Genomic DNA, 26,509 nt, shown 5'->3' on the forward strand with positions numbered 1-26,509 from the left:
TTAAGAAACAAAGAGATGGGGGCAGGAGGAGCAGTGAGGATGATGTCCAACAGTACTAAGTTTATTCAAAGCACTAAGACCATATATATAGTGTTAGGAGAAGCAATATACCTGTGCCTAAACAACCACGAGTTCCCATAATAAGTTTTACATTTAACTATAAGCAGACCTCGTGACACCAAACAGCTGATGCTAGTACAATTGTTCTGTATTGATACGGCAAACCTGAAAGTAATTTAGGAGCAGTACCAGGGCAGGAAGGACCAGCAATGAACTTTTGACCCCAACCGAATTGTTCTCATTTGTTTAGCAAGCATGTGGGAAATCACGTAGGGGAGCGCATAACACAGCACAGACCCTTTCTCAGTGCTACTCAACTTTTCCCGTCCTAAACCTTTTGTTAGGTTATTCAGACTTTAAAGGAGGCACAAGTCAGTGCCTGGTTTGGTCCTCATTTCAAGCCTTATTGCGGCCTCCCACAATGACCTATATTCAAGAATCTTAAAAATTCCAGGATTTATTGTTTATAATTTTAATAAATCTTTGAGTAGTAAACAAGTGTTTTTGTTTTTGTTCTAGAAATGACAACAGATGATCCATCCCTGGAAAACTCCGTGAAGGAAAACATTTTGGAATTCACAGAGTAATCTACTTTTTTTAAAAATTTACTTTATTTAATTTTATTTATTTTATTTCTTTATTTGTGTGTGTGAGAGAGAGAGCGAGCACGCACAAACAGGGGGAGCAGCAGACAGAGGCAGAATCAGGTTCCCCACTGAACAAGGAGCCTGATACAGTATTCCCAGGACTCTGGGATCCTGACCTGAGCTGATGGCAGATGCTTAACTGACTGAGTCACACAGGTGTCCCCAGAGTAATCTACTTCTGATCATTAAGATTCAGTTTGCAGGGGCGCCTGGGTGGCTCAGTGGGTTAAGCCTCTGCCTTTGGCTCCGGTCATGGTCTCAGGGTCCTGGGATCTAAGCCCCTCATTGGGCTCTCTGCTCAGTGGTGAGCCTGCTTCCCCCTCTCTCTGCCTGCCTCTCTGCCTACTTGTGATCTCTCTCTCTCTCTGTCAAATAAATAAATAAAATCTTAAAAAAAAAAAGATTCAGTTTGCAAAATGTTTTGTAAACCTCAAGCACAGGTTTTGTTTTGTTTTTTAAGATTCTATTTATTTATTAATTTGAGAGAGAGACAGAGAGAGCGGGCAGGAGGGAGGAGCAGAGGGAGAGAGAGAAAGACAAAACGGACTCCCTGATAAGCAATAAGTGGGAAGCCTGATGCGGGCTTGATCTGATGACTCTTGAAATCATGACCTGAACTGAAGATGCTCAAACAGTTTTAAAATGCTATTAATACCTCATGTCTTTGTAGTATTTTCATTTATCTTGCTTCTCTAATTTTAGGCTTTTATTTATTTAAGACTTTTTACTTCAACTAGTCTAGTGCTAATTATTTCCATCTTAGTATTATATAAGAGTAGACATAATTGTTAGATTGATTTTTAAAAAGAAAAGGCACTAGAGATGAGATCTGGGTAGTCTGCTTACCCTGCTACCTTACCGAGAAGCCTTTAGAGTTGAGACTCTTCCCTACTCCGTACCTAAGATGTAAAAAAATAGAAAAAGTTACAACCTTCTGCAAATGGAGTATATGAGGCTACAGTCCTTTTTTTCTTTTTCTTTCTTTCTTTCTTTTTTTTTTTTTGCTTCTTTATTTAACAGAGAGAGACAGTGAGAGAGGGAATACAAGCAGGGGGAGTGCGAGAGGGAGAAGCAGGTCCCCCCACCCCACCTTAGCAGGGAGTCCAACTCAGGCTGTATCCCAGGACCCTGGGATCATGACCTGAGTGAAGGTAGACGCTTAAGGACTGAACCACCCAGGTGCCCTGGAGCTACAATTATATATGGTTTTGTAAAGCATACCCACAACTGTAGTATCAATTAAGCATCACATTGAGCCTTATTTGTTAATAGTACTGTTAAAAGACAGAACAAACATAAAAAATAAAAGCACAGACTATGAGAAATCTGATGCCTTTATTTTAAAGGGGGTGGGGATTGACTGTAGTACAGAGTCTCTGGTGTGAGCCTGCCTGAGTGACACAGCTTCTTAAGGGCCAGAACCCAAGAGAGCACAGGTCACCTGCCACTGCTAGGATTGGTGCTTTCTCCAGTGCACTGGTCTGCTTCTCTTTCACCTCCACTTGTGCTTCATGCCACCCCACCTTCCAATGCAGACCCTCAGTATTCGGCATCAGAGCTCTAGAGTTATCCAAAGGAGGAATCCAACTCATTACACAAGACTTTTTAACCATGTTCAGAGTATCTGAGGAGGGATTAGGGACTTAAAGTGTATTTTGTATGGAATTAGGGGATATATAAGAAAAATTTTATGAATATTCTATTTAATCTAAAATTCCATTTTAATGTTAAAATTTTATTATACAAGTTTCAGGTTTTGTAAAGAGAATGTTGAAATTCCTCATTTTCCACAAGACTTTGAAGTTGCAAAATATAACACCTTGGAAAAAGTAAGAGTCTGATTTGTATTTTATATTTAAAATTTAATATTTAACTTTTTAGTGTTTTTATTATAAAATAATATGTGCTCATAATAAAAATATAAATAGTAAAAAATACTAATGTGACTTTTTTTTTAATTTGAGGAAAATAAACCATGTATTTTATTGTGTTCCCTTTAAAAGGGATCTGAATTTTATTTTATTTTTTTTAAATTTTTTATTTTTCATAAACATATATTTTTATCCCTAGGGGTACAGGTCTGTGAATCGCCAGGTTTACACACTTCACAGCACTCACCATAATACCCTCCCCAATGTCCATAACCCCACCCCTCTTCTCCCAACCTCCCTCCCCCCAGCAACCCTCAGTTTGTTTTGTGAGATTAAGAGTCACTTATGGTTTGTCTCCCTCCCAATCCTGTCTTGTTTCATTTATTCTTTTCCTACCCTCCAAACCCCCCATGTTGCATCTCTACTTCCTCATATCAGGGAGATCATATGATAGTTGTCTTTCTCTGCTTGACTTAATTCGCTAAGCATGATACCCTCTAGTTCCATCCACATTGTCGCAAATAGCAAGATTTCATTTCTTTTGATGGAAGCACAGTATTCCATTGTGTATATACACCACATCTTCTTTATCCATTCATCTGTTGATGGACATCTAGGTTCTTTCTATAGTTTGGCTATTTGTGCACATTGCTGTTATAAACTCAGGTGCACGTACCCCTTCGGATCACTGCATTTGTATCTTTAGGGTAAATACCCAGTAGTGCAATTTCTGGGTCATAAGGAAGTTCTATTTTAAACATTTTGAGGAACCTCCAAGCTGTTTTCCAGAGTGGTTGCACCAGCTTGCATTCCCACCAACAGTGTAGGAGGGTTCCCCTTTCTCCACATCCTCGCCAGCATCTGTCATTTCCTGACTTGTTAATTTTAGCCATTCTGACTGGTGTGAGGTGGTATCTCATTGGGGTTTTGATTTGTATTTCCCTGATGCCTAGTGATGTGGAGCATTTTTTCATGTGTCTGTTGGCCATCTGGATGTCTTCTTTGCAGAAATGTCTGTTCATGTCCTCTGCCCATTTCTTGATTGGATTATTTGTTCTTTGGGTGTTGAGTTTGCTAAGTTCTTTATAGATTTTGGACACTAGTCCTTTATCTGATATGTCGTTTGCAAATATCTTCTCCCATTCTGTCAGTTGTCTTTTGGTTTTGTTAATGGTTTCCTTTGCTGTGCAAAAGCTTTTGATCTTGATAAAATCCCAATAGTTCATTTTTGCCCTTGCATCCCTTGCCTTTGGCGATGTTCCTAGGAAGATGTTGCTGTGGCTGAGGTCGAAGAGGTTGATGCCTGTGTTCTCCTCAAGGATTTTGATGGATTCCTTTCTCACATTGAGGTCCTTCATCCATTTTGGTCTATTTTTGTGTGTTGTGTAAGGAAATGGTCCAATTTCATTTTTCTGCATGTGGCTGTCCAATTTTCCCAGCACCATTTATTGAAGAGGCTGTCTTTTTTCCATTGGACATTCTTTCCTGCTTTGTCGAAGATTAGTTGACCATAGAGTTGAGGGTCTATTTCTGGGCTCTCTATTCTGTTCCATTGATCTATGTGTCTGTTTTTGTGCCAGTACCATGCTGTCTTGAGGATGACAGCTTTGTAATAGAGCTTGAAGTTCGGAATTGTGATGCCACCAACTTTGGCTTTCTTTATCAATATTCCTTTGGCTATTCGAGGTCTTTTCTGGTTCCATATAAATTTTAGGATTGTTTGCTCCATTTCTTTGAAAAAGATGGATGGTACATTGATAGGAATTGCATTAAATGTGTAGATTGCTTTAGGTAGCATAGACATTTTCACAATATTTATTCTTCCAATCCAGGAGCATGGAACATTTTTCCATTTCTTTGTGTCTTCCTCAGTCTCTTTCATGAGTACTTTATAGTTTTCTGAGTATAGATTCTTTGCCTCTTTGGTTAGGTTTATTCCTAGGCTAGGTATCTTATGGTTTGGGGTGCAATTGTAAATGGGATTGACTCCTTAATTTCTCTTTCTTCTGTCTTGTTGTTGGTGTAGAGAAATGCAACTGATTTTTGTGCATTGATTTTATATCCTGACACTTTACTGAATTCCTGTACAAGTTCTAGCAGATTTGGAGTGGAGTCTTTTGGGTTTTCCACATAGAGTATCATATCATCTGTGAAGAGTGATAGTTTGACTTCTTCTTTGCTGATTTGGATGCCTTTAATTTCCTTTTGTTGTCTGATTGCTGAGGCTTGGACTTCTAGTACTATGTTGAATAGCAGTGGTGATAATGGACATCTCTGCCATGTTCCTGACCTTAGTGGAAAAGCTGTCAGTTTTTCTCCATTGAGAATTATATTTGCAGTGGGTTTTTCATAGATGGCTTTGATAATATTGAGGTATGTGCCCTCTATCCCTACACTTTGAAGAGTTTTGGTCAGAAAGGGATGCTGTACCTTGTCAAATGCTTTTTCAGCATCTATTGAGAGTATCATATGGTTCTTGTTCTTTCTTTTATTGATGTGTTGTATCACATTGACTGATTTGCGGATGTTGAACCAACCTTGCAGCCCTGGAATAAATCCCACTTGGTCATGGTGAATAATCCTCTTAATGTACTGTTGAATCCTATTGGCTAATATTTTGGTGAGAATTTTCGCATCTGTGTTCATCAAGGATATTGGTCTGTAATTCTCTTTTTTGATGGGATCCTTGTCTGGTTTTGGGATCAAGGTGATGCTGGCCTCATAAAATGAGTTTGGAAGTTTTCCATCCATTTCTGTTTTTTGGAACAGTTTCAGGAGAATGGGAATTAGTTCTTCTTTCAATGTTTTGTAGAATTCCCCCGGAAAGCTGTCTGGCCCTGGGCTTTTGTTTGCTTGGAGATTTTTTTTTTTAAGATTTTATTTGTTTGACAGAGAGAGAGAGATGACAAGTAGGCAGAGAGGCAGGCAGAGAGAGAGGGGGAAGCAGGCTCCCCACCGAGCAGAGAGCCCAATGCAGGGCTCGATGCAGGACCCTAAGATCATGACCTGAGCCGGAGGCAGAGGCTTAACCCACTGAGCCACCCAGGCGCCCCTGTTTGCTTGGAGATTTTTGATGACTGTTTCAACCTCCATGCTGGTTATGGGTCCATTCAGGTTTTCTATTTCTTCCTGGTTCAGTTGTGGTAGTTTATATGTCTCTAGGAATACATCCATTTCTTCCAGATTGTCAAATTTGTTGGCGTAGAGTTGCTCATCGTATGTTCTTATAATTGTCTGTATTTCTTTCGTGTTAGTTGTGATCTCTCCTCTTTCATTCATGATTTTATTTATTTGGGTCCTTTCTCTTTTTTGATAAGTCCGGCCAGCGATTTATCAATCTCATTAATTCTGTCAAAGAACCAGCTCCTAGTTTCGTTGATTTTTTTCTATTTTTTTTTGGTTTCCATTTCATTGATTTCTGCTCTGATCTTTATAATTTCTCTTCTCCTGCTGGGTTTAGGGTTTCTTTCTTGTTCTTTTTCCAGCTCCTTTAGGTGTAGGGTTAGGTTGTGTACCTGAGACCTTTCTTCTTTCTTGAGAAAGGCTTGTACCACTATATATTTTCCTCTCTGGACTGCCTTTGTTGTGTTCCACAGATTTTGAACCATTTTGTTTTCATTATCATTTGTTTCCATGAATTTTTCAATTCTTCTTTAATTTCCTGGTGACCCATTCATTCTTCAGAAGGATGCTGTTTAGTCTCCATGTATTTGGGTTCTTTCCAAATTTCCTCCTGTGATTGAGTTCTAGCTTCAGAGCATTGTGGTCTGAAGATATGCAGGGAATGATCCCAATCTTTTGATACCGGTTGAGATCTGATTTAGGACCGAGGATGTGATCTCTTCTGTTGAATGTTCCATGTGCACTAGAGAAGAATGTGTATTCTGTTGCTTGGGATGAAATGTTCTGAATATATGTGTGATGTCCATCTGGTCCAGTGTGTCATTTAAGGCCTTTATTTCCTTGTTGATCTTTTGCTTGGATGATCTGTCCATTTCAGTGAGGGGAGTGTTAAAGTCCCCTACTATTATTGTATTATTGTTGATGTGTTTCTTTGATTTTGTTATTAATTGGTTTATATAGTTGGCTGCTCCCACGTTGGGTGCATAGATATTTAAAATTGTTAGATCTTCTTGTTGGACAAATCCTTTGAGTATGATATAGTGTCCTTCCTCATCTCTTATTATAGTCTTTGGCTTAAAATCTAATTGATCTGATATAAGGACTGCCACTCTTGCTTTCTTCTGATGTCCATTAGCATGGTAAATTGTTTTCCACCTCCTCACTTGAAATCTGGAGGTGTCTTCAGTTTAAAATGAGTTTCTTGCAGGCAACATATAGATGGGTTTTGTTTTTTTATCCATTCTGATACCATGTGTCTTTTGATTGGGGCATTTAGCCCATTAACATTCAGGGTAACTATTGAGAGATATGAATTTAGTGCCATTGCATTGCCTGTAAGGTAACTGTTACTGTATATTGTCTCTGTTCCTTTCTGATCTACCACTTGTAGGCTCTCTCTTTGCTTAGAGGACCCCTTTCAGTATTTCCTGTAGAGCTGGTTTGGTATTTGCAAATTCTTTCAGTTTTTGTCCTGGAAGCTTTTAATCTCTCCTTCTATTTTCAATGATAGCCTAGCTGGATATAGTATTCTTGGCTGCATGTTTTTTTTCATTTAGTGCTCTGAATATATCATGCCAGCTCTTTCTGGCCTTCCAGGTCTCTGTGGATAAGTCTGCTGCCAATTTAATATTTTTACCATTGTATGTTACAGACTTCTTGTCCCAGGCTGCTTTCAGGATTTTCTCTTTGTCACTAAGACTTGTAAATTTTACTATTAGGTGGAGGGGTGTGGACCTATTCTTATTGATTTTGAGGGGGGTTCTCTGCACCTCCTGGATTTTGATATTTGTTCCCTTTGCCATATTGGGGAAATTCTCTCCAATAATTCTCTCCAGTATACCTTCTGCTCCCCTCTCTCTTTCTTCTTCTTCTGGAATCCCAATTATTCTAATGTTGTTTCGTCTTATGGTGTCACTTATCTCTTGAATTCTCCCCTCATGGTCCAGTAGCTATTTGTACCTCTTTTGCTCAGCTTCTTTATTCTCTGTCATGTGGTCTTCTATATTGCTAATTCTTTCTTCTGCCTCATTTATCCTAGCAGTGAGAGCCTCCATTTTTTATTGCACCTCATTAATGGCTTTTTAAATTTAAACTTGATTAGATTTTAGTTCTTTTATTTCTCCAGATAGGGCTTTTATATCTCCCGAGAGGGTTTCTCTAATATCTTCCATGCCTTTTTCGAGCCCAGCTAGAACCTTGAGAATTGTCATTCTGAACTCTAGATCTGACATATTACCAATGTCTGTATTGATTAGGTCCCTAGCCTTCGGTACTGACTCTTGTTTTTTTTTGTTTTTTTTTTTTTGTGGTGAATTTTTCCGTCTTGTCATTTTGTCCAGATAAGAGTATATGAAAGAGCAAGTAAAATACTAAAAGGGTGGCAACAACCTCAGGAAAATATGCTTTAACCAAATCAGAAGAGATCCCAAATCGTGAGGGGGGAGAAAGGGGATAAAAAGAGGTTCAGAAAAAAAAAAAAAAAAAGGAAGAAGAAGAAGAAAAAAGAAAAAGAAAGAAAGAAAGAAAGAATTCAAAAAAGAAAAGGGAATATGAATAAAGAAAACGTATAAAAAAGAAAAAATATATGTATTAGATAAACTAGTTAAAAAACGTTAAAAAAGGAAAGGGTAAAACTTAAAAAAATTTAGCAGAAGAAAAAAAATTGAAAAAGAAAAAAATTAAATTAACTGCAAGACTAAAGAATCATGGGGAGAAAGCTGTGAGTTCCATGCTTTGCTTTCTCCTCCTCTGGAATTCCGCTGCACTCCTTGGTTTTGAAACTGCACTCCTTGGTAGGTGAACTTGGTCCTGGCTGGATTTCTTGTTGATCTTCTCGGGGAGGGGCCTGCTGTAGTGATTCTCAAGTGTCTTTGCCCTGGGCAGAATTGCACAGACCTTACCAGGGGCCGGGCTGAGTAATCCATTCAGGTTTGCTTTTGGGAGCTTTTGTTCCCTGAGCGCTTTCCGTAGATTTCCGGAGGATGGGAATAAAATTGGTGGCCTTCCAGTCTCTGGCCCAGAGGAGCTGAGAACCTGGGGCCCCACTTCTCAGTGTGCCCTCGGAGAACAGCACCCAATTACTCCCGTCTCCCTGGCCTACAGCCATACTCCGAGCTCACCAAGCCTGCGACCAGTTCAAGGTAACCTCGAGCTAGGAGCTCACTCCTTGGCTCTGTCTCTGTAGCCGGCTTCCCCGTTCTAATACCTGCAAGCTCTGCGACACTCAGACACCCCCGATCCTTCCGTGACCCTTTGGGGCCTGGGGTCACACTGACTGCGCGTGGGCTTCATCCTGGCTTAGCCTCTGGAGCGTTGTCACTCAGCGGAACAGACTTTTAAAAGTCCTGATTTTGTGTTCCATTGCTGCGACGCTTGCCGGGAGCTGGCCCCTCTGGCCCCCCCCCCCCCCCCGTCTATCTTCCCGTTGCTTTGGATTCACTTCTCCGCCAGTCCTACCTTTCAGAAAGTGGTTGATTTTCTGTTTCTAGAATTGCTGCTCTTCTTCTCTTAGATCTTCTGTTGGATTTGTAGGTGTTTGCAATCTTTAGATAAGCTATCTAGCTGATCTCCTGCTAGCTGAAGTAGTCTCAGCCTGCTACTTCTCCGCCATCTTGACTCCTCTCACTATTTATTTTTTATTAAAGATTTTATTTATTTATTTCACAGAGAGATAAAGAGCACAAGCAGGCAGAGAGGCAGGCAGAGAGAGAGGGGGAAGCAGGCTTTCTGCTGAGCAGAGAGCCCAATGCAGGGCTCGATGCCAGGACCCCGAGATCATACCTGAGCTGAAGGCAGCCGCTTAACGACTGAGCCACCCAGACACCCCTCTTTTTTTCTTTTTAAAGAGTAGATATGACACCAAGTATTTACATTATTTTTTTTTATAGATTTTATTTATTTATTTGTCAGAGAGAGAGGGAGAGAGAGTGAGCACAGGCAGACAGAGAGGCAGGCAGAGGGAGAAGCAGGCTCCCTGCCGAGCAAGGAGCCCGATGTGGGACTCGATCCCAGGATGCTGGGATCATGACCTGAGCCGAAGGCAGCTGCTCAACCAACTGAGCCACCCAGGCGTCCCTACATTATTCATTAAAAAGAAAAAGAGGAAATTATTTCTCCAGTATCATATAAGTGAAAACCCTAGCATTCAAAATGATGCTGATTTACATATTTTAGATATTTTGATAAAATATAACTTGAAAACATTTCCTCTGTGATAAAGAAAATATAAAAATTGGTACAGTTTAAGCATATACAGATATAGCTATAAACTATATATACAGATTTTTTTAATTTTTAAATTTTTTATTAGCATACAATGTATTATTAGCCCCAGGGGTATAGGTCAGCGAATCGCCAGGTTCCTGTACACTTCACAGCACTCACCATAGCACATACCCTCCCCAATGTCCATAAGCCAACCACCATCTCCCTACCCCCCAGTAACCCTTAGTTTGTTTTGTGATATTAAGAGTCTCTTATGGTTTGTCTCCCTCCCAATCCCATCTTGTTTCATTTTTCCCTTCCTTATCCCCCAAACCCCCACGTTACCTCTCAAATTCCTCTTATTAGGGAGATCATATGATAATTGTCTTTCTGTGATTGACTTACTTCGCTCATTATAATGCCCTCTAGTTCCATCCACGTCATCGTAAATGGCAAGATTTCATTTCTTTTGATGGCTGCATGGTATTCCATTGTATATATACACCACATCTTCTTGATCCATTCATCTGTTGATGGACATCTAGGTTCTTTCCATAGTTTGGCTATTGTGGACATTGTTGCTATAAACGTTCAGATACATGTGCCCCTCCAGATCACTACATTTGTGTCTTCAGAGTAAATACCTAGTGGTACAATTGCTGGGTCATAGGGTAGCTCTATTTTCAACTTTTGGAAGAACCTCCATGCTGTTTTCCAGAGTGGTTGCACCAGCTTGTATTCCCAGCAACAGTGTAGGAGGGTTCCCCTTTCTCTGCATTCTTACCAGCATCTGTTGTTTCCTGACTTGTTAATTTTAGCCATTCTGACTGGTGTGAGGTGGTATCTCATTGTGGTTTTGATTCGTACTTCCCTGATGCCGAGTGATGTGGAGCACTTTTCATGTGTCTGTTGGCCATCTGGATATCTTCTTTGCGGAAATGTCTGTTCATGTCTTCTGCCCATTTCTTGATTGGATTATTTGTTCTTTGGGTGTTGAGTTTGCTAAGTTCTTTATAGATTTTGGACACTAGTCCTTTATCTGATATGTTGTTTGCAAATATCTTCTCCCAACTGTCAGTTGTCTTTTGGTTTTGTTAACGGTTTCCTTTGCTGTGCAAAAGCTTTTGATCTTGATGAAGTCCCAATAGTTCATTTTTGCCCTTGCTTCCCTTGCCTTTGGGGATGTTCCTAGGAAGATGTTGCTGTGGCTGAGGTCGAAGAGGTTGATGCCTGTGTTCTCCTCAAGGATTTTGATGGATTCCTTTCTCACATTGAGGTCCTTCATCCATTTTGAGTCTATTTTCGTGTTTGGTATAAGGAAAAGGTCCAATTTTTCCAGCCCCATTTATTGAAGAGGCTGTCTTTTTTCCATTGGACATTCTTTCCTGCTTTGTCAAAGATTAGTTGACCATAGAGTTGAGGGTCTATTTCTGGGTTCTCTATTCTGTTCCATTGATCTATATGTCTGTTTTTGTGCCAGTACCATACTGTCTACTGTCTTAATGATGACAGCTTTGTAATAGAGCTTGAAGTCCAGAATTGTGATGCCACCAACTTTGGCTTTCTTTTTCAACATTCTGCTGGCTGTTTGAGGTCTTTACTAGTTCCATATGAATTTTAGGAATATCTGTTCCATTTCTTTGGAAAAAAATGGGTGGGATTTTGATAGGAATTGCCTTAAATGTGTAGATTGCTTTAGGTAGCATGGACATTTTCACAAAATTTGTTCTTCCAATCCATGAGCATGGAACATTTTTCCATTTCTTTTTGTCTTCCTCAGTCTCTTTCATGAGTACTTTTAGTTTTCTGAGTACAGATTCTTTGCCTCTTTGGTTAGGTTTATTCCTAGGTATCTTATGGTTTTGGGTGCAATTGTAAATGGGATTGACTCCTTAATTTCTCTTTCTTCTGTCTTGTTGTTGGTGTAGAGAAATGCAACTGATTTCAGTGCATTGATTTTATATCCTGACACTTTACTGAATTCCTGTACAAGTTCTAGCAGATTTGGAGTGGAGTCTTTTGGGTTTTCCACAAAAAGTATCATATCATCTGCAAAGAGTGAGAGTTTGACTTCTTCTTTGCTGATTTGGATACCTTTGATTTCTTTTTGTTGTCTGATTGCTGGGGCTATGACTTCTAGTACTATGTTGAATAGCAGCGGTGATAACGGACATCCCTGCCATGTTCCTGACCTTAGAGGAAAAGCTCTCAATTTTTCTCCATTGAGAATGATATTTGCTTCGGGTTTTTCATAGACAGCTTTGATGATATTGAGGTACATACTTTCTATCCCTACACTTTGAAGAGTTTTGATCGAGAATGTATGCTGTACTTTGTCAAATGCTTTTTCAGCATCTATTGAGAGTATCATATGGTTCTTGTTCTTTCTTTTATTGATGTATTGTATCACATTGATTTGTTTATGGATATTGAACCAACCTTGCAGCCCTGGAATAAATCCCACTTGGTCATGGTGAATAATACTTTTAATGTACTGTTGGATCCTATTGGCTAGTATTTTGGTGAAAATATTCGCATCTGTGTTCATCAAGGATATTGGTATGTAATTCTCCTTTTTGATGGGGTCTGTGTCTGGTTATAGGATCCAGGTAATGCTGGCCTCATACAATGGGTTTGGCAGTTTTCCTTCCATTTCTATTTTTTAGAACACTTTCAGGAGAATAGGTGTTAATTCTTCTTTCAATGTTTGGTAGAATTCCCCTGGGAAGCCACCTGGCCCTGGAATCTTGTTTGTTGAGAGATTTTTGATGACTGCTTCAATCTCCTTACTGGTTATGGGTCTGTTCAGGTTTTCTGTTTCTTCCTGGTTCAGTTGTAGTATATTATATGTCTCTAGCAATGAATCCATTTCTTCCGGATTGTCAAATTTGCTGGCATATAGATGCTCATAATATATTCTTATAATTGTTTGTATTTCTGTGGTCTTGGTCGTGGTCCTCTTTCATTCATGATTTTATTAATTTCGGTCTTTTTTCTTTTTGATAAGTCTGGCCAGAGGTTTATCAATCTTATTAATTCATTCAAATAACAAGCTCCTAGTTTTGTTGACTTGTTCTATTGTTTTTTTGGTTTCTATTTCATTGATTTCTGCTCTGATCTTTATTATTTCTCTTCTCCTGCTGGGTTTAGGCTTTCTTTGCAGTTCTTTCTCCAACTCCTTTAGATGTAGGGTTAGGTTGTGTATTTGAGACTTTTCTTGTTTCTTAAGAAAGGCTTGTATCTCTATATATCTTCCTCTCAGGACTGCCTTTGCTGTGTCCCACATATTTTGAATCATTGTGTTTTCATTATCATTTGTTTCCATGAATTTTTTAATTCTTTTTAAATTTCCTGGTTTACCAATTCATTCTTTAGTAAGATGCACTTTAGCCTCCAAATATTTGAGTTCCTTCCCAATTTCCTCTTGTGATTGAGTTCTAGCTTCAGAGAATTGTGGTCTGAAAACATGCAGGGAGTGATCCAAATATTTTGGCACCGGTTGAGACCTGATTTGTGACCCACGATGTGATCTGTCCTGGAGAATATTCCATGTGCACTAGAGAAGAATGTGTATTCTTTTGCTTTGGGATGGAATGTTCTAAATATATCTGTGATGTCCATCTGTTCCAGTGTGTCATTTAAGGCCTTTATTTCCTTGTTGAACTTTTGCCTGGATTGGTCTATCCATTTCAGTGAGGGTGTTGTTAAAATCACCTACTATTATTGCATTATTGTTAATGTGTTTCTTTGATTTTGTTATTAATTTGTTTCTGTAGTTTTCTGCTCCCATGTTAGGGGCATAGATATTTAAAATTGTTAGATCTTCTTGTTGGACAGACCCTTTGAGTATGATATAGTGTCCTTTCTCATCTCTCATTATAGTCTTAGGCTTAAAATCTAATTGATCTGATATAAGGATTGCCACACCAGCTTTCTTCTGATGTCCATTAGCATGGTAAATTGTTTTCCACCTCCTCACTTGAAATCTGGAGGTGTCTTCGGGTCTAAAATGAGTTTCTTATAGGCAGCATATTGATGGCTTTTGTTTATTTATCCATTCTGATACCCTGTATCTTTTGATTTGGGCATTTAGCCCATTTACATTCAGGGTAACTATTGAAAGATATGAATTTAGTGCCATTGTATTGCCTGTAAGGTGACTGTTACTGTATATTGTCTCTGTTCCTCTGGTCTACTACTTTTAGGTTCTCTCTTTGCTTAGAGGACCCCTTTCAGTATTTCCTGTAGAGCTGGTTTGGTGTTTACAAATTCTTTCAGTTTTTGTTTGTCCTGGAAGCTTTTTATCTCTCCTTCTATTTTCAGTGATAGCCTAGCTGGGTATAGAATTCTTGGCTGCATGTTTTTCTCATTTAGTGCTCTGAATATAGCATGTCAGTTCTTTCTGACCTGCCAGGTCTCTGTGGATAAGTCTGCTGCCAGTGTAATATTTCTACCATTGTATGTTACAGACTTCTTGTCCCGGGCTGCTTTCACTAAGACTTATAAGTTTTACTACTAGATGACAGGGTGTGGACCTATTCTTATTGATTTTGAGGAGGGTTCTCTGTGCCTCCTTGATTTTTGATGCTTGTTCTCTTTGCCATATTAGGGAAACTCTCTACAATAATTTGCTTCAATATACCTTCTGCTCCCCTCTCTCTTTCTTTCTTCTTCTGGAATCCCAATTATTCTAATATTGTTTCATCTTATAGTATCACTTATCTCTTGACTTCTCCCCTCATGGTCCAGTAGTTGTCTCTCTTTTGCTCAGCTTCATTATTCTCCCATCATTTGGTCTTCTGTATGACCAATTATCTCTTCTGCCTCATTTATCCTAGCAGTAAGAGCCTCCATTTTTTATTGTACCTTATTAATAGCTTTTTTGATTTCAGGTTGGTTAGATTTTTGTTCTTTTATTTCTCCATAAAGGGCTTTTATTTCTCTGTACAGGGTTTCTCTAATATCTGCCATGCCTTTTTCGAGCCCAGCTAGCACCCTGAGAATTGTCATTCTGAACTCTAGATCTGACATACTAACAATGTCTGTATTGATTGGGTCCCTAACCTTCGGTACTGCCTCTTGTTCCTTTTTTTGTGGTGACTTTTTCTGCCTTGTCATTTTATCCAGATAGGAATATATGGAGGAGAGAATAAAATACTAAAAGGGTGGCAAAGATCCCAGAACAATGTGCATTAACCAAATCAGGAGAGACCCCAAATCGTGGGGATTAGAAAGGGGGTACAAAGAAGAAGAGGGAAAAAAAAATATATATATATATATATATTAGACTGGTGAATAGAATAGAGCCACCCACTTGATTTTGGGTGTATTTTGGTCTCTTAGAAGAAACTACCTTCAAATATTTTAAATAAAGGAAATCATATATATATATATATATATATATATATATATATATGCACACACACACACACACACAAATAAGCATAAACACGATGAAGGGATGGAATATGACTGTAAAGATGAAGATTAAAAAAATTCTAAAAAAGGAGTTGATAAGATAACTTGGTTGGGAAAAGAGAGAAAAGAAAGTGTAGAGAATTTGCTCATGCTGGAGACTAGAATAAAGCCCGGTGCTAGATTTAGGGTGTATTTTGATCAATTAGAAGAAGTATTCCAAAAATTTTTTAGAAGAAAAAACCCTATATGTATACAAAAGATAAAGTTAGGTACAATGAAGGATAAAATATGATTATAATAATGAAGATTGAAAAAGATTTTTTTAAAGAAAATTAGTGTTAAGATAAACTAGTTTATAAAAATGTTAAAAGAGAAAAGAGTAAAAGTTAAAAAATTAGAATAAGAAAAAAATTAAATTAAAAAAATTTAATTAACTTTGTAAGACTAAAGAATAATGGGGAGGAAGCATTGAATTCCATGTTTTGCTTTCCCCTCCTCTGGAATTCTGCTGTTCTCCTTGATCAGTGAGCTCATATGTCGCCCTTGCTAGTGGCTGAGCTAAGTAATCTGCTTGGTTTCACTCTCGGGATCTTTTGTTCCCTGATTGCTTTCGTAGAGTTCTAGAGGATGGGAATGAACATGGTGGCCTCCCAATCTCCAGCCCGGAGGAGCCGAGAGCTCGGGGACCCACTTCTCAGTGCACCATTGAAGAAAAGCACTCAGTCACTCCCATCTCCCTGGTCTCCAACCACAATTCAAGCTTACCCAGCCTGTGACCGAGCGTTTCTGTCTCTGGCACACAGCCCTGTTTGGAGTCTCCAAACCCAGTAGATTTTTGCTGCTCTGCTCTTCTAGGGGTTTCTCCTTAGATCTGCCACTTTTGGGGTCTCTACTCAAAAAGCAGTGGCCTAACTGTGCCACAGATCACAGTTTAGGGTAACCCTGAGCTGAGAGCTCACTCTTTGGCTCTGTCTCTGCTGCTGGCTTTCCTGCTCTAATACCTGTGAGCTCTGCTACACTCAGACACCCCCGATCCTTCTGTGACCCCATGTGACCTGAGACCACGCTGTCACTTCTAGGGCTCCACCCCGGCTTAGCCTCTGGAGGGATGTCCCTCAGTGGAGCCGACCTTAAAAAGTTCTGATTTTGGCTCTGTTGCTCCACTGCTTGCCGAGAGCCGGCCCTGCCCCCATGCAGTCTATCATCCTGTTGCTTCAGATTCACTTCTCCACACGTCCTACCTTTCAGAAAGTGGTCAATTTTCTGTTTCTAGAATTGCTGCTCTTCTTCTCTTTGCTCTCCTGTTGGATTTGTAGGTGTTTGGAATGGTTTGATAACTATCTAGCTGAACTCCTGCAACCTAATGTCATCTCAGCCTGCTACTCCTCTGGCATCTAGACTGCTCCCCTGTAAACTGTATATATAGTTAAAACATATATAGTAGGAAACATACCAAAATATAAATAGTAATTCTATATCTTCAGTATGATTTCAGGTAATTTTTATTTTTTCTTCATACTTTCTGTATTTTCCAAATTATATCTGCAAATGAATGGTATTAGTTTTATAATCAGAATTTTTAAATGGTGTGTGTGGCTTGTTATTGAGTGGATGCAGCTTCTGAAAGAACAACCTATTTTCCAGAACGGGGCAGAGGGAAGAAAGGAGGTGGCAGTGGTAGAGCTACAGAGCTCCCAGTACCCCAGGGATCCTGCCTTTCTCATATCTGCACACTTCCTCTTGGCCAATGGTCTCAAGGTAATGATTTTTTTTTTTAAGATTTATTTATTGATTTGAGAGAGAAAGCATCAGGGGCAGGGAGAGAGGGAGAGAGTCTTAAGTAGACTCTGCACTGAGTGCAGAGCCTAATGCTGAGCTGGATCTCACAACCCTGAGATCATGACCTGAGCCAAAACCAAGAGTCAGGCCCTTAACCAACTGTGCCTCCCAGGCACTGCAAGGTAATGATCTTTATGTTGATTCTTGTGTGTTTGTTTATGTGCTCTGTTCATATCTACTTTCCTTAACATTGGTCAATGAGCCAGCCAACCTGTTAACCTTTTTACCTGATAAATAATTTTGAAAGGTAGAAACATGTTCTCCATTGGAATATGGCAGGTGAGGGGAGGAAGGTGAGAGAAATGCTCTGACTAGAACAGTACAGGGTTCTTTCTTGTCAGAGGGAAATATTCACTGGGTGCAAGGCTTGTAGGCCTCCTGCTCCTGTGCTGAATCACTTATGGCAACTTTACTAATGTATACTCTGCTAAAAGCAATCCATTCACACACTTAGTTAAGTACCTACTACATACCAGACAATCTACTGGAGCCCAAAGATAAAAATTACTTCAAACCCTGCCCCCTCAGAGATCTCTGCCAGGGATGAAACTACACATTCATGATTATAATCCACTGGGACAGAATTGATACTAAAATGTGGTAGAAAGTATTGTAGGCTCAGAAACGGCAAGGAAAGCTTTGCAGAGGCCAAGACCTTTACATTAGGTCACGGTCAAATCAAGGGCATTGTTCCAACCTGAAACAATTATGAAACAAAAATAAATTCAGAACTTACACCTAAAATTCAAAGCACATGCTGCTACACTATCAGGGTATCTTCTGTCTAGACAATTTACAGGCAGGAAACACAACACCATCAGGGCATACAGGCTGACCTCAGTGGGAGTGGTCCTCACAGCATTGCACTCAGGCTCTGGATGCTTCTGGCTTTGCCCCCACTGGCGGTGTCAGCTCTGGTGCCAGGAGGGAGACTCACCTCAGGTCAGTATGGGATCCACCTGACTCAGAAGCCCACCCAAAGTAGCCCATACCTGTCATGACATGGGCCTAAGTTCAAGATGTCTTTAAGGGAGGCACTCGTTACTTACATCGCTGCTCTCAGGGAAGCCCAAGGGTCAGGTTTCCCACCCACCATTTATGGTTCATTCATTGAGCTCCCAGTCCTGATGTAATTTATTCATGAGAAGAGACTGTTATCCAAGCAATTTTGCCATATCAGGTTTCCATGGGAATAGATAAAAAAAAAAAAAGCCAATCCAAGTCAAATATGTCTAAGTAGGAGAAAGGCTTTTGTTATCCTTTTACCCAAAAATGTGTGCTGTATTTTGTGGAGGGTTTAGTTGAATGGATAAAAAGTAAGGAAACGTCAAGTTGAAAACCATGATAGAACATGTTATAATTGTTTTTCTTTACTGAAAAAGAAAATGATGAGGCTGAATAGGCCACCGTCCCCTCCTGTTTACTATCCTGAGAGCTCTTCCTGGGTGCCTTCCTCCTTTGGCAAGCCTAGGTCTGAGAATGCAAGTAGAGGGCTCCTCAGGTGAGTCTGTTCACTTTGATAGAAATTATCCTCGCTTAACCAACACTGAAAGAGCTGTTCTTCAGAAGAGACTTTTCTAATTTGCCTGTCTCTCATACAAAAACATTTTGTGGAAATATTCCAAAATTATGTTAAACTCTATCTTCTTAAATGGGGTAACTCGAACATGATATGTTTCTTTTCTCCATGTTTTAGAGGCACCCTGTAGCTACAAATTCAGGAGAGTGGTTTATGGTGTAATGGGTGGTCTGGCTCCCCCTGCCCCTGGGGGCACACATTCCAGAGCCAGGGGCTTAGGCTACACCCACAGGCCCCAGCTGGGGCTAGACTTCCACCTTCTCTGAGATTAATAAGTTTGGGATCACCACTCACTACAGGAGCAAGGATTCCCAGGAAAAGCTGACAAATGCCACATCTATGGGCAGGCTGGAAGGAAGCAGGCAGTTTTTGCCTATCCAGAAGACACCTTGCTCCATGCCTTTACATTATTTGCATGACCAAGAACTTTCCTGCTTTCTCCTTGCTGGTAGCGATCATTTCATTTTGACTGTGTGCTTTCTCTAACAGTACCTCATTTCTGAGGTATTTTTTCTTTTCTGCCCCTCCCTGATCTATTTTGCTCATTTCCAAAAAGCTTGAGTGCCAGACTTCAAAGCTCATTAGACTAGTATGTAAAGTAAGAGTATGTAGTCTCTGAACAGACATTTGAGTGACTCTCCTATGAATCATATGCATCCTTTCTGCCTGTTGTGCTTGCTCAGGCTTTTCTCCCTTTACTTTCAGGTGTTAGGCAGTTTTGTGAAGAATTGAAGATTTAAGTAATGATTTGAAAAAACTAATTAACACCTTCATGGTGGGGATCCATTACCTTATTTACATTCCATTTTCCCATGTGCATAGGAGGTGTTCAACAAAGATCATAGGTTAATAAGTGACTGTATCCTCACATCCTAACATTTTGCCCCACACTATAATTCACAGACTAGAAAGTTCTCTGTAAAGAAAACCTCTGCAGATGCAAGTGAATACTATGAAAATTACATTGAAGAGCTGAAGAAACAAGGTTTTCTGCTAAGAGAACATTTTACACCTGAAGCAACCCAGTTAGCATCTGAAAAACTGCAAGCAGTAAGATTGATTTCTATGTACTATTTTGTGTGAGTGATTGAGTATTTTTAATAGAAACATTTTCTTTACAACAAATAAAAACCTGGTAAGAGAAAGGAGTCAGAGTTAAGAACAAGAAAAGTAAACTCATATACAAGTGTGGAAGCCGGGTAAGGAGTGAATTCTAGGTTGAACCACAAAACTTGCTTGCTTCAGCAACAAACCCCCATGGCTTTCAAAAAACTTCATTATAACCTAGGCCAAGAATCCCCTTAATGCCACTTAAACTTTGATGTCACTGGGAGGCCTAAAGCTAATAGAATGAAGGAAAAGACAAAAGGAAACATAAAGTGAGAGTAAAAGATAGAAAGGGGAAATATAGAGAGTATAGGAAGGAAGTGGAGGCACACAGAATTATCAGTCATTTGGCTGCCTATGACTCTCCTCAGCTGTGATGATTTCTTCTCTCATCTCTGTTATCAGCCCACTAATGAAACCTTTTGTTGGTGGGGTTTTTGGTTTGTTTTGTTGTTGTTGTTGTTGTTGTTGTTTTACTTTATTGTTGCAGTTGCTTTTGGAGGAGGTAATAAATTCAAGCATTCTGAGCAAAGAAGTGAGCGATTTGGTGGAAATGGTTTGGGCGGAAGCTCTTGGCCACCTGGAGCACTTGCTTCTCAAGCCTGTGAACAGGATTAGTCTCAATGATGTGAGTCATGTGTGTCCTTGAAGGAGAACCTCAATCATGACAATTTCTGCTTTCTGGTTTACTAGCTTAAATCATGCTATGTGTGTTTGGTGCTGGTCCAGCTGTTTCTGGATGCATTCCTGATGTGCTTTTTTTTTTACCTTGGAAAAAGGGAACACTGAGAGCACTGAGGGGAAAACAACCTTCAAAGAAAACTAGATGTTCTTATCTATATAACATATCAGACCCAAGAGCTGCTCCAAGCTTCGCTTTTTGGTGCCGTCTCATTGGGAGGCCTGCTCCTTTATGTTGCTAGGTGTTTAGCAGGCCTGAGGGACAGGGTTGCACTTGGTCCTTAACACTCAGAACTTTGTCTACTTTAGAGCCACTGCTTCCCAGTCTTGTAAACTGTGACCATTTTAGGGAAAGGCAGGGATGCTCCCAGTCCTCCAGAAAAATGCTCTTTTTAATTTTATATGATTTTATCTGATTGAAAAAGCAAATGAAAGAAAATATTCCCAATGGTACAACTTGTGCAACTGCATTGTCACAGTAAAACAATACAGTTTCCCTCTGTGGAACTAAAATAATTTATTTCAGGGAGAAAAAGGTTTTCTGGGTCAAAGTCCAAATAGTATTTGTGTAATTAGAAACATGTTCTGCTGGATTTTGTGCCTACTGTGATTCTGACATTTTTCTAAACTTCTTGTGTGAAAAGCAAGTCTCCTGTGGTTGCATTAGTATTCCTCTCTTGCGGATATAGAAAGAGATGGAGATGGAGTTGTGAATAGAGATATGGATATAGATGTAGATATAGATCTAGATACACAATATAGATATTTAAGACGCTGGTTTTTTCCTCTAGTTAAACTGAGCCTGGTTTTGGAAGATTTCTCATGGCATCATCGTCACAACTGATATACATCTCCTGTAAACATGGCACCTGTTTTATGGCTGGTGTCCAATAGAAAACCATTAGTTGTGACATAATTAACAACCATTTTAGATGTTTTTATGTGTGTTCCTTCACCTTTTCTCTGATGGTAAAGATTCAACTTTAAGACATATATATTGTCCTCCATTTAAAGGTGAGCAAGGCAGAGGGAGTTCTCCTTCTAGTAAAGGCCGCATTGAAAAATGGAGAAACAGAAGAACAACTGCAAAAAATGATGACTGAGTTCTACAGATTAATACCTCACAAAGGCACAACAACTGAAAAAGTGAACTTGAGACTATTAGCTAAGAAAGAGGACCTCTGCCAGGTAAATCTCTGAAATACGGAATTCAATTTATAATATGTTGGGGGAGAGTCTTTTCAAATCTGATTAATAAGGTAGGACTGAATCACAGAAGTTGGCTCAAAATGAATGTTGAGCCAATTTAGAATGCTTTGGATTCTTATGGAGATTACCTGAAGCATGTTCCCAAACATGAATGTGTTGGAATAGTATACAAAGGCAGATATATTTAGAATTGCTACACTGTTAAGTAATTTTCTATATCAGGATGATGCTGGCAGGCCAGGCCTGAGGACCCGGAGCGAGTCCCACAGGACCAGCCAAGAGGATCCCTTACTAGTCACAAGATAGAGATAGAACATGGGCCAGCAGGAGGCAAAAGCAGTGTTTATTGAAGGTAGAGAAAGAGAGCAGGTACAGACAGTGTTTGGGAGACTCGGTAAGGAAAGGAGGGGGTCTTATCTTTGCTTGGGGTCTGGGGTTGTTATTGAGGATCATGGTCTGGCACCCAGGACCTGGTTAGAATAAAGACAGGGCCCAGGTGTTATTCCTTGGAGCCAGTGAGTCTTATTGTGCAGATGTCTAGCTCTGGTCATCTAGAATGCTCATAAGATAACTTCATCAGGTTGTTCTCACCTGGTCTTTCCTTAGATGTTATCTGTTCTCGAGAAATCCAGAGGACATAATGCTATTTGCTTCATAGGCGTGTGTGAAGTGGAGGTCCTAGCAGGAATAGAAACAGGAAAAGGAACAAACGCAGATTTTTATGGAGTCCTTCAGTTTCCCTGTCTCAAGGAGAGGAGTTAGGATTCTTTTTGCAAAAGAAACAGAAAGCTGGCATTGACTTGAACAATGAAGATACTTATTACCCTGTATAACAAGAAGACAGTTATAGGGTGGCTGCTGGTCCAGTCGCTCAGAGGGAGAATTATCAACGAGGACCCAACTTCTTTTCATCTCTGTGGTTCCTATAAACTTAGCTTCCCTCTCAGCCCGCCTCACCTTACATGACCTTATAACTGCAGCTGTTCATAGCATCCCAACTGGAGTATTTCTTTTCTTATCTTTTAGGACAAGCTTCCCTGGCCCTGTAGACTCTTTGGTTAGTATTTTGCTCATAACTGAGTCATATGTGAATTCCTAAGCCAAGGAATCTAAGGCAAGGAGAGTAGAATTACTGACCCTGCAGAAATGGGCCCTCTCCCTTGAGCTGGGCTCAGTTAGCAAAGAGGAAAGCAGGAAGGCAGGCCCAGTGTGCCCCTCGCCTTAGATGAGACCAGTTCACTCCCTGGCTCTGAATTGCCTCATCTGTGCATGAAGGAATTGGGACATGATCAGAAATCTATGACCTATACTGTAAAAGAGCTTGGAGATACAAAATTTTACATGTTTGAAGGAAATTATAGCTCTCAACAGATTCCTGGATACATCTATAATCCAAAATAAGTGAAGAATCAATAAATGAGATCATAAGGGAGCCTTCTAAATTTAAAATTTCATGATTTACCCAACATTAAGAACCTCAGTTGCTGGTTCTCCTACTGAGAAGGTGTATGTAGTGCCCATCCAAATACTTTTTCATTTAACTTTTATATTTTCAATAGGTAATACATTTGTATTATTCAAAAGTCATAATTGTATTTAAAAGGTTTACTCAGCACAATCTGTATTCTACCCTGCCCTTCCACCCATTCCAACTCCCCAACTCGATAACCATGTCTTGTTTGTCTTTGCAGTTTCTTTATGCAAATTATTATAAATATACACATATATACTTATTCCTCTCCCTTTCTTTTACATAAAAAGTTGTATACCATCTTTGCTGTTCCACACCCATTTTTCCCACTTAGAGAGAGCGTCCTCATTCCCCACATTGTATGGGCATCCCCAAATGTCAGACGTTTGGACTGTTTCCAGACTTTGTTACTACAAACAATGCCAAAGTTAATATGCTTGTATATTTGTCATTTCATAACTGCACAGGAGTGTCTCTGAGATTCATCGCAGAAGTAGAAGTGCTGGCTTATGGGGTCAGTGCATCTGTAATTATGATAGATTTTGTCTTATTCCCTCATAAATGTTCTATTATTTACCCTCCCACTGTCAGTGAATGAGAGTTTCTATTTCCTATAGTTTTACCAAAAGTATATTTGTTAAACTTTCAGACTTTACCGATTTTATGGATTTATATTTAGTTTATGAGGCTTTTGTTTTGTTTTGTTTTTTTTCTCTGAACTGTCTATTCATGTCCTTTGGCCCTTTTTCTTTTGGATCTTTCTATTTTTCTTCATGATTGTTATGACCTCTTAAGTTAGGAAGCCTAGCCTGGGATATGAGTTATAAATATTTTCTTTAGTTTATTTGTTTTGCTTTGTTTTTTTTTTACTTTGCTTGTGGTGGGTGATTTGTTGACTTTTTCTATTTTACCATACAGAACATTTTTACTTTTATATAGAAAAATGTATCAATCTTCTCTTTTATGGCTGGTGTATTTAATTACAGTTAGCCCATCCCTATATTGAGGTCATAAAGATGTGTGGCAGGGCAAAATAAGGCCCCCCGTCAATGTCTCTTTCATCTCAAAGATGGTAAAAGCAATATATCCTTAAAATAAACATAATTCAGATTATGTAGGAGCTATGTTCCTTCCTCCAAGCTCCATGACCTATGAGTATACTAAGTATACTTAGGTTCCCTCTCAGGGAAGACAACCATGTCTTACTCATTTTTGTATCTTTCAAACCTGATACAATGCCTGGCATACAGAACATGCTTAATGAAGTTTTGCTAACAGAATTGGACTTGAATTCTGATGATCTGAGTTCCTATTTAGTCACTTCCCCCTGTTTGCTGTGGAATCTTGAGCAATTATTTCAGCTCCTCGGGGCCTCACTTTCCCCATCTATACAATGAGGATAATAAGATCTAATAAGACCAGTACTATAGCGTGGATTAGAGGAACGATATACCTGAAACACTTTATCAACAATGATGTGCTATCCTGATGTTTACTATTATTAGTATTGCATATTATGCTATCACTGAGGGTACAATATATAATAACAGTATTACCTTTAATGTGCAACTTACATATTGATCAAAAGCTTTGGGGGAGGGGTGCTGGCTGGCTCCGTCAGTGGAGCATGCAACTCTTGATCTCAGGGTTGTGAGTTTAAGTCCCACGTTGGGTGTAGAAATTACTTAAAAATAAAACCTTTAAAAAAAAGCTTTAGGAAGAAAAGCCCTTATTTTTCCAATCTTTTTGAGAAAGTGTAATGACTATAAATATTTTGATACAGAGTGATTCTGACATCTTGTATTATTTTTATCTACAGCTAATAAGAGACATGGTTAATGTCTGTGAAACTAATTTGTTCAAACCCAACCCACCATCTCTTGCCAAATACCAAGCTTTGAGATGCAAAATTGAGCATGTTGAACAGAACACTGAAGAATTTTTCAGAGTTAAAGAAGAGGTTTTACAGAATAATTATAGGTATGCATAAAGGAAATGTCTTAGGAGCTGTTATTATGTAATACTGTTTCAGATTCTGTTAACGAGCTAGTCTCCATAATTACTTGTGTAATTTAATCCTCTATAACAAGGTAGCTATGTTATGATGACAGGAGTCATCTTCTGTGCTTATAATGGGACTTGGGGGATGCCTGGATGGCTCAGTTGGTTAAGTGTTCAACTCTTGATTTCAGCCCAGGTCCTAATCTCAAGGTCCTAAGTTCAAGCCCCACACTGGGCTCCATCCTGGACATGAAATCTACTTAAGAAAATCTACTTAAAAAAAAAAAATATATATATATATATATGTATGTATATATTTATATATGTATATATATTTTATATATCTATACATAATATCTTTTTTTTTAAGATTTTATTTATTCGTTAGAGAGAGAGAAGGAGCAAGAGCGAGCACAGGCAGACAGAATGGCAGGCAGAGACAGAGGGAGAAGCAGGCTCCCCGCCGAGCAAGGAGCCCGATATGCGACTCGATCCCAGGACGCTGGGATCATGACCTGAGCCGAAGGCAGCTGCTTAACCAACTGAGCCACCCAGGCGTCCCTATACATAATATCTTTATCTGTATGTATATAATATATATCTGATATATTATGTATATCTATATATATCTGTATATAATAGATTTGGGACAGTATTCTGTGCTTGAAAATACTCCTTACTATTCCACTCAAATTTCAAGTTTATCTAATCTTGCTGAGAATTAAATTTAAAAACTTGAAATCACAAGGTATTTTTGTGTTTTGAAGGATATTATATATAGAAAAATCTGCTTAAATTAAGATTTTAAGATGCAGGACTATGTGTGGCAGCTTCTAAAATGGCCACTCCAGGGGGTCCCTAGGTGGCTCAGTGGGTTGGGGCCTCTGCCATTGGCTTGGGTCGTGGTCCCAGGGTCCTGCGATCGGGCCCCACGTCAGGCTATCTGCTCAGCAGGGAGCCTCCTTCCTCTCTCTGCCTGCCTCTCTGCCTAGTTGTGATCTCTGTCAAATAAATTAAATAAATAAATAAATAAATAAATAAATAAAATCTTTAACAAAATAAAATGGCCACTCCATGGCATGGAAAAGTTGAAAATCTGGAAAATACTTCAAGAGATATGACACCCCTAAAGGTCAGTCACGTTTGTTTCATCAATGACTGTGAGAGTCCCTGTTTCTTGTGCCCTTGTGTGTTCTACAACACAGGGCAGCAGCAGTAACAAAAGACGTGTGTGGATCAGCCGCTCCGACAAGCCTGGACCCAGCTTCAAGGTTCAGAAACTAATTTGATGGGTTATTCT

The 26,509-nt window shown here is 39.4% G+C and overlaps 1 protein-coding gene across 1 annotated transcript in view; it reads left to right on the top strand.

Moving 5' to 3' along the window:
* The window catches only part of PARP4 (poly(ADP-ribose) polymerase family member 4), a 133,642-nt gene that overhangs the window by 14,483 nt on the left and 92,650 nt on the right, over positions 1-26,509 (top strand). Inside the window, 7 exon segments of the mRNA XM_044249370.1 lie at positions 580-643; positions 2,455-2,536; positions 16,967-17,080; positions 19,644-19,790; positions 20,338-20,475; positions 21,543-21,716; positions 25,028-25,188. Of these exon segments, the coding sequence (XP_044105305.1) occupies positions 580-643; positions 2,455-2,536; positions 16,967-17,080; positions 19,644-19,790; positions 20,338-20,475; positions 21,543-21,716; positions 25,028-25,188 (880 nt within the window).

Source organism: Neovison vison, chromosome 5, assembly GCF_020171115.1.
Source record: "Neovison vison isolate M4711 chromosome 5, ASM_NN_V1, whole genome shotgun sequence".
NCBI classification, from domain to species: domain Eukaryota; kingdom Metazoa; phylum Chordata; class Mammalia; order Carnivora; family Mustelidae; genus Neogale; species Neogale vison.